The sequence below is a fragment of the Cannabis sativa genome, chromosome 3 (genome assembly GCF_029168945.1).
Source record: "Cannabis sativa cultivar Pink pepper isolate KNU-18-1 chromosome 3, ASM2916894v1, whole genome shotgun sequence".
Classification (NCBI taxonomy): domain Eukaryota; kingdom Viridiplantae; phylum Streptophyta; class Magnoliopsida; order Rosales; family Cannabaceae; genus Cannabis; species Cannabis sativa.
Genome location: NC_083603.1, coordinates 39,308,159 through 39,316,624, shown reverse-complemented (window position 1 = coordinate 39,316,624; position 8,466 = coordinate 39,308,159). Strand labels below are relative to the sequence as shown.

The 8,466-nt window shown below is 31.7% G+C and overlaps 1 protein-coding gene and 1 long non-coding RNA gene across 2 annotated transcripts; one reads left to right on the top strand and one right to left on the bottom strand.

Annotated features, from left to right (window-relative positions):
- Positions 1-4,236: 4,236 nt before the first annotated feature.
- Positions 4,237-5,391, bottom strand: LOC133036064 (uncharacterized). The gene has a single exon (XM_061112532.1). The coding sequence runs from the start codon at positions 5,389-5,391 to the stop codon at positions 4,237-4,239; it is 1,155 nt and encodes a 384-aa protein (XP_060968515.1).
- A 1,161-nt stretch (positions 5,392-6,552) lies between these two features.
- Positions 6,553-7,780, top strand: LOC133035455 (uncharacterized). Its single transcript, XR_009686663.1, has 3 exons — positions 6,553-6,872; positions 6,970-7,521; positions 7,633-7,780. It is a non-coding gene; the product is annotated as an uncharacterized LOC133035455 (long non-coding RNA).
- The last annotated feature ends 686 nt before the right edge of the window (positions 7,781-8,466 follow it).

The following is an 8,466-nucleotide window of genomic DNA, read 5'->3' as shown; positions in this document are numbered from 1 at the left end:
AATTCTGATTGGTGACTTTGATGATCGTTCCTCTGATAATCTGCCTTGTTGTGATTCATAGAATATTTTCATATTCTCTTGAACGATTCTTGCAACATTATTATCTTGATCCTTCCTTAGATCTTCAATGATTTTCTCTAATTTGTCCAAACGTTCTTCTTCAATCTCTTTATGTTTGGATGATAATTCCACTGAGATCTTTTTTCCAGGTGTAGGACCTAAACCTCGTAACCAACCGTATTTTCCTTCACCTAACACCTGCCTATATATAGCAGCCTCATCAACTACTAGTAGCAAGCCATCTTCAAATTGAATAAGTTTGTCTCGTCGCAACTCAACCATTTCATTCTACAATAACAATAAAATAATGATTTATTACTTTTACAAAAACGATTAAATAAAATTATTAACTTTTAAAGTTAACATACATATTTTTCCTTGGCTATTTCATTGATCCATCCATTCTCAATCGTATAATGAGTTTTTCGAAACATTTCAATCTCTCCACACTTCATAGTTTGTTGTTGTACTTCATCACCTATGCTTTGTTTTGATTTCTGTAATACATTTAAATAATAAATAAAATTAAAATATAATAATATTTTAATGCTATTATACGAAAAAAAAATACTACCTCTTCATGTAAGTATTGAATAAAGGATTTTGTTCCACCAGAATGCATAAAAGAAACTTTTGCTCTATTTTTAGAACCTGCAGCTGACTTTTTCTACATAACATATTTCATGTCAGTATTAAGAATTTAAAAGTATTAAATGTGTACAAATTGAAGAAATATTATGATACCTTCCATTCTTCATTAGAAAAACAGTTTTTACACATCCATTCCCAGTCTTCGTCTGTTAGCACCAACTTTTTAGGTCGATTTTCTAATGGATTTTTACCTTCCTCGATAAGAGATTTGTATTTACTGTGGCATTTGTTACGGTAGCCCCTATATCTCTCTTGACAATAGTGATTGCAAATAGTTTCGAGGTATGGATCTTTTTTAAAATCTATGTCAAAGATGTCCTAAAAAGAAAGATAATTATTAAATGAATTATAAAATTATAGCTTTATGTACATAAAAATTGTACTATAAATATGTATACCATGATGCGAGCATATACTGCTTTCTTATCTTCTGGAGGAATTTTGGCCCAACCACTATACTGAAGTGGAGCATGATGACGTACTTTTACACCAACAGTGTTTCCAAATATAGTTGCATTTGGCCCATACACTCTAAGTTCACCTTTCCTATAAGAAATTATTTTCTTACTTGTATCATTTTTTGATGAACGTCTAACTCCATCCCCACGAGTAGGGCCACGGGTGTTCTTCTTTGATTCTGTCCATAATTACAATATAATTTGTGATATAACTATATTTATGTATATATTATCTTAATTAAGTCATGCATGTATGAACGGTTGTACCTAACAATTCTTGAATTTCATCATCAGATGGTGTTGTTGAATCTTCATTTGGAGAACAAGGCACAGGAGGTGGAGATTTTGTAGATGTTGAATCATTATTATGTGTCTTCTTTGGACCAAATGACCTTGTACGACTTAATGGAAGTTCACGTGACTTCTTATTTGACATGACTGTAAAGCTGAAAAATACAAAATTAATTAGTATTGCATGTAACAAATTTTTATATTGAAAAATTAAAAAAATAAAAAATTGACACACTTTATACCTAATTAGTTTTATCACTCAATATTATATCTTCAGAATCATCAAGTTACGGTTCTTCTTCTGTATCATCATTGTGATTTATTGGAATATCACTAAATACTCCATCATCACATTCTATATCTTCGATATCATCCCGAATAAGATTGATATTACTTATTGTTGAATCAAAATTTAAATCAATATTATTCGAAAATTCTTCTTGATATGCTTCAGAACCGATGATAGTGGGATCTTCATCATCATCTTCACCATGATCTGGCTTTGGTGGTATATCCCAAATGTGGCGATGATTCACTTTCTGCACTACTTTCCAATCTTTATTTTTTTTAATATCATCTAAATAAAAGACTGAACATACTTGATTAGCAAGAACAAATGGTTCATCTTCAAACCATTTTGAGCTAATGTTTATACTAGTAAAATGATACTCAGTATACATTTTATTCCCATTGGTATTGTACCAAGAACATTTGAACAATACAACTGTATTCCAATAGAGGTAGTGTACTTCCCAAATTTCATCAATGACGCCGTAAAAATTACACATTTTTCCTTCATATTCTGCTTCAACCAAAACACCATGATTTTGAGTTGTACGTTTTTCATCTCGACTTTTTGTATGATATCGAACTCCATTAACCATACAACCATCATATGAACAAACCAACAAATCAAAGTGTTGCACTGCAATTGCATACAAATCTTCTACTGCTTGACCAGAAGTTGTTTCGTTCATTTTTTTTATCTGTGAATATTTCAAATTTCATATTGTCATTTTATGATGCAAACACAAATTTATGTTATAAGATATTTTAATTTATATTTTATACTTACTTTATTTTCAAACCATCTTGAAAATTCATTTTTTTTGTACTTGGTCAATGTCGGAAAATCCTTGAGATTGTAAGAATAATCTATGTTCTCTGTTTTCATAACAGGTACTATGAAATATTAATTTTATGCTAAAACATAAATATTATAATATTTGGGAAGGAAAAACAAATTAACTTACGTTAAGTATGTGTCTAACTCAGGACAATTATTCAAAATGTACCATTGAACTTGGTTTCGTTCCTCTTGAGTTAGTGTGAAAGATGATTGTTTGCCAAATGGTCTTGTAGGCATGTTGAATATAGACAAGGTAGATTCTTTTCTGACGTTTTCAGAATTACGATCAGGGCGATTAAATCGTGTCTCTATTCCACGAAGATACATGGAACAAAAATTTAATGCCTCGGTAATAATGTATCCTTGAGCAATACAACCTTCAGGTCGAGCTTTGTTCTTTACATATTTCTTTAAATGACCTAATTCCCTGAAATTTATTATATTTTCAATGTATAATTTTAAAATATTGTACTCAACAATTATCGAATAATACAAATTTAACTAAAATACAATTTATGATACCTTTCGATTGAATACATCCATCGCATTTGTACTGGACCTCCCAACTTAGCTTCTAATGGCAAATGCACCGCAAGATGAATCATCACATCAAAGAAAGCAGGAGGAAAAATACTTTCCAATTTACATAAGGTAAGTACAATGCCCTCTTCCAATTCATCTAAGTCTTTCACATTTAATGTCCTCGCACATAGTTTTCTAAAGAACAATGATAACTCAGCAATTGCATCCATCACCTTTTTATTCAAATATGGCCTTAAACCAATAGGTAACAACCTTTGCAGTAAGATATGACAATCATGGCTTTTCAACCCAAATAATTTTCCATCTTTCATGTTAACATTTCGAGAAATATTTCCTGCATATCCATCAGGAAATTTTACAGATTTTATGAACGTACAAAATTCTTGTCGTTCCTTTGCCGATAGTGTATAACATGCTACTGGTTTCAACCATTTATTCCCTTTCTTTTTCATGTGTAGCTGCTTCCGAATATTTAAGTCTTGTAAATCAAGTCTTGCCTTTTCAGTATCCTTAGACTTCCCATCGATACTAAATATTGTACCGACCACACTCTCACATATATTTTTTTCAATATGCATCACATCCAAATTATGTCTTAGTTTTAACTTAGGCCAGTATTCTAACTCCCACAAAATACTTTTTCGCCTCCAGTTTGTTTTGTTTTCATAAGATGCATCCTTCATTTGTTGCTTATCTTCCTTAATGATCTTATCATTTTTCCCTGGCCTACATTTCCATAAACCTTTTACTTTGTCCAAGATTTCATCTCCTGTTAAAATTCTTGGAGCCGAACGTCTTTCAATTGTGCCATCGTACTCTTTATCATTGCGCCATTGGTGGTTCAGACTCAAATATCGACGATGACCCATGAAACATGTTTTTCCTCTTACTCGAAATGAAGATGTGTCTTCCTCACAAACAGGACAAGCCTTATACCCTTGAGTGCTATACCTGCATTACGGTACCATATGCCGGAAAATCATTAATCGTCCATAATACCGCAAAGACGCATTGTGAAATATTCTTGGTCAACAATATCAAAAGTACGCACCCCATTTTCCCATAATTCCTTGAGCTCATCAATTAGAGGTCGTAAAAAGACATCTATGTCTTTGCTCGGAGACCGGGTCCCGGAATTAGTAATGCCATCATTACGAATTCTCGTTTCATACATTTCCATGGAGGCATGTTATATGGCATTAGCAACACTGGCCACATACTATGTGCGTTTGATAAATCACCGAATGGATTGAATCCATCTGTTGCAAATCCCAACCTAACATTTCTAGTTTCTTTTGCAAAATTAGGATATTGTCGATCGAAATCCTTCCAGACTTCTGCATCCGCTGGGTGTCTAAGTTCACCATCAGTATCAACACGTTCTTGCTTATGCCACCTCATATCAGTTGATGTATGGCGAGACATAAAAAGTCGTTGTAGACGTGGAGTTATGGGAAAATATTGCATCTTTTTGTATGGGATCTTCTTGCCTTTAGTTCCTTGAAATTTGTATCGTTCATGATCACATACAGGACATCTTTCAGCATTTTCATTCTCTTTCCAAAATAAAGCACAATTGTCCTTACATACATGAATGGTTTCATATCTTAAACCAAGATCACGCAACATCTTCTTAGCCTCGTAATATGACCGTGGAATCTTATTGTCTTTGGGAAATGCTTTCCAAAGTAAGTCCAACAACAGATCAAATGATTTGTTACTCCAATCACACATCACTTTAATGTGCATTAGATTAACAATAAATGTTAAGCTCGAGAATACTGTGCATCCGGGGTACAACTCCTTTTCAGCTTCAGCAAATAAGTTAGGTAATGAATTCCTTGCATTGTTGTCGCCATTTGAATCTCCAAGGTTCACAAAATCACTATTTCTATGAGATTGATTAGCTAAATCCTCTAATGCTGGTATCATATCGTCATCATCTTCATCATCACTATCATATAATGTGTTGTCTTCCTCAACGATTGATTCTGCATTCTCTTCATCCTCGTGTATTTCTGTGATATCTTCCCCGTGGAACTCCCATAAAACATATTTTGTATAAAATCCTCTTACAAATATATGGCGCTCAATCGTCTCCAAGTCATAATAGTATAAGTTCATACATGAAACACATGGACATCGAATCTTATTTTCATCATTCAAGTGAAAGGATGATAATTTGAGAAAAATTTTAAGTCCATTGAAAAACTCCTCCGATAATCTATCCTTTTGGAAAATCCAGTTCTTATCTATCATTTTTTATTTTATCTTCCGATAAACACGATGAATTATACTACAAGAAAAGATATTTAATATTAATAATTTTGATAAATACTATATTGTGTTTGAAAAAGTATATAAAATAATATAATAATAAATAATATGATTTTTTTGTTTGGGTTGCTCTGGTAGTTTATATGTGAATTTTTGTTGCGATTTAGGTTGTTCAATTACTATGAGGGTTTCTATGTGAAATAATGTGAAGATACAAAAAAAAAAAATTATTTTCAAGTGTAAAATTAAAAAAATCCTATCAAATATTCTTTAGTTATTAATAATTATAGGTGCCGTTTGGTAACACTTTTTTAATCACTTTTCAGTTTTTAAAATTAGAAAAGTCAAAATATTTTTTAAAAACATATTCTATAAAAGTGTTTTTACTTTGCAATTTTTTTAATTGAAAATTAAAATTTTAAAAACAAAAAAGTCACTTTTACTATTTTTTTAATCAATGTTTTAAACTCCGACTCAGACCCAAACTCGGCCCTACCCCTGGTACCGAACCTAGCACCCGATCCGGACCCGGACCCACACCCGACTTAAATAAAATCAAAAAACAAAATAAAAATAAATTTTACAGAACACACTTTTGTTTTCAGCTTTTAAAATTAAAAAACAAAAGTGGTTATAGAACACATTTTTGTTTTTCTAAAACAAAATTTTAAAAACAAAAAATTCTACCTCATTTTTGTAATTTAAAAATTAGAAAACATAATTGTTACCAAACGGCACCATAGTGTATAAATTTTATTGGCACAACTAAAGTGACGATCTAATATTTCTTATTTATTGTTGAAGTGTACAAATAAATTCATATTTATATTTATAATTGATAATTTATAGTTTATAGTTTCAACTCAAAAATAAGTGCTACACAACTAAGTATAAAGAATATAATACTAATTTTTATTTCAGATATATATACTTAAAGGCTACTATTTTTAAAAATTATAAGTTATGATACTCTAATTTTTTTAGTAATTAATTACATTTGTCATTTAAAAATAAAGCATATTATATTTTTTTTAAATAATGTCACTCAATTTATTTTTTGTTAAAAAAATATTTTTTAAAATAGATTACATTTAATTAATTTTGGTAGGCTAATAATAATAATAATAATAATAATAATAATAATAATAATAATAATAAAGAGTATATACAGCTGTATCATAGCAGCTGTATCAACCCTAAACTGCTCAACATACTCGCATTCTTAGTCGACAACTTCTCATTCTTTTGCCTAATTAAACTCTAAACAGCCTAAATCTGCCTCTCATGTATCAACCCTAAACCTAAAATCGATCTCAGTCTCTCCCTCTCGTTCTGCTCTGTTCGACTTCGGCGAAGAACGGCAGCTCAGGCAGTGCTCGTTCTGCTCTGTTCGACTTCGGCGAAGAACGGCAGCACGAAATATGGGGAGTACGACCGAAACCTATATCTCTCAATGGGCAAAGGTTTGATTTTCTTCTTCACAATTTTTTTACTCTTTCCTCTAATTATTGTGTTGATTCTTCACTTCTTGGAGCATGTAATTTATTTCTACAATTCTAGAAACTAAAACCCCTGCTAATGAGAGGCGACAAGGCTTTATTAGGCATTGTGGTGAAGCACCTGCTAGGCGCATCTTACCTGGAATTGGGTTACACTTGAATGCTATTGCAACAACCTCAAAGGATTGCAAAATTACTAAGAATGTGTCTTCTGGAATACATATAAGGTTGCCTGGTTCCACTTTCTCCATACATTCTCCGATGGATGATCAAGAGGGTCTTGATAAAGCCTTGATTCCGGTTTCTTCAGAAATGGACATCAATGAAAATGGGGTCCAGCTTCTAGAAGATCCTTCTCAAGCACCAGGATCAATAACTAATGAAGAATTCAATCAAAATAGCCCCAAGAAAAAGAGGCAAGTCTTACGGCTGGGAGTGGTGGGGAGAGTTCTTCTATATCGGATAATAATAAGCAACCTAGAACGGTAACGACAGTGGCGGTGGCTACGGCCGCTGGGGTTGATAGTCCGACAACCGCCGCAATAGAGGTTGTGCCCAGAAAATCCATTGATACTTTTGGACAAAGAACATCTATATACCGTGGTGTAACCAGGTCATTTTCTCATATATATATGCAGGCTTACTTTTTTTTTTCCCTTTCTCTCTCTCTTATTATTTTTCTTGTTATTAAATTTTAAACATTTGGTTTTGGAATTTTTTTCAGACATAGATGGACAGGTAGATATGAGGCTCATCTATGGGATAATAGTTGCAGAAGAGAAGGACAAACTCGCAAGGGAAGACAAGGTAGAGTTTTATGTAAATATGTATAAATCTATAAACTCACTTGATTTTCAATTAAGAAAAACGATTTTATATCAAATATATATATAAACTAATTGTGATTCTTTTTTTTCCCTTTCTGATGTGGCTCTTATTCTCCTCAATCTTCCTATATATATATATATATATATATATATATATGATCATCTTCTTGGTTTGGGGCTTGATCATGTCATCATTATCATTATAATGATAACCCTCTCATAGCTTTTACTTGGGTAAGCACTAAATTAATAACAAGTTATTTCTTCATCAAAATATCAGTAAGTTTTTATTTGTTTCTTTCTCAGTCTGGTTTCTAGTTTTGTTTAAATATATGATTCAGATTTAAATATTTATTTTTATCTCTGTTCATGTTATTTCTAATTTAGAAGATTGTAAATTCATTAGCCCAAGAAAGAACAACTATACAGATTCAAAAACGAAGATAATTAATCCATGTCAATTCTATATTTCCTAGTTGGTTTCAATGCATATTGTTTTAGTGAAATAGTATAGAAATTTATTCAAACCTGTTTGTGTGTACTGACTCCTTGTATCCTTTTTGAAATTCTTTGAAACACCTCACCAGTTGAAACACCTGAATGGATTTTTTAATTAACAATCTAATCAATGCAAGATTATAATGTCAATCATGATATATATTAAATATCATTTAGCTCATACCTTAACAACTATGGCACTGAATTGCTCAGATTTGTTGAGACTGTTGAGG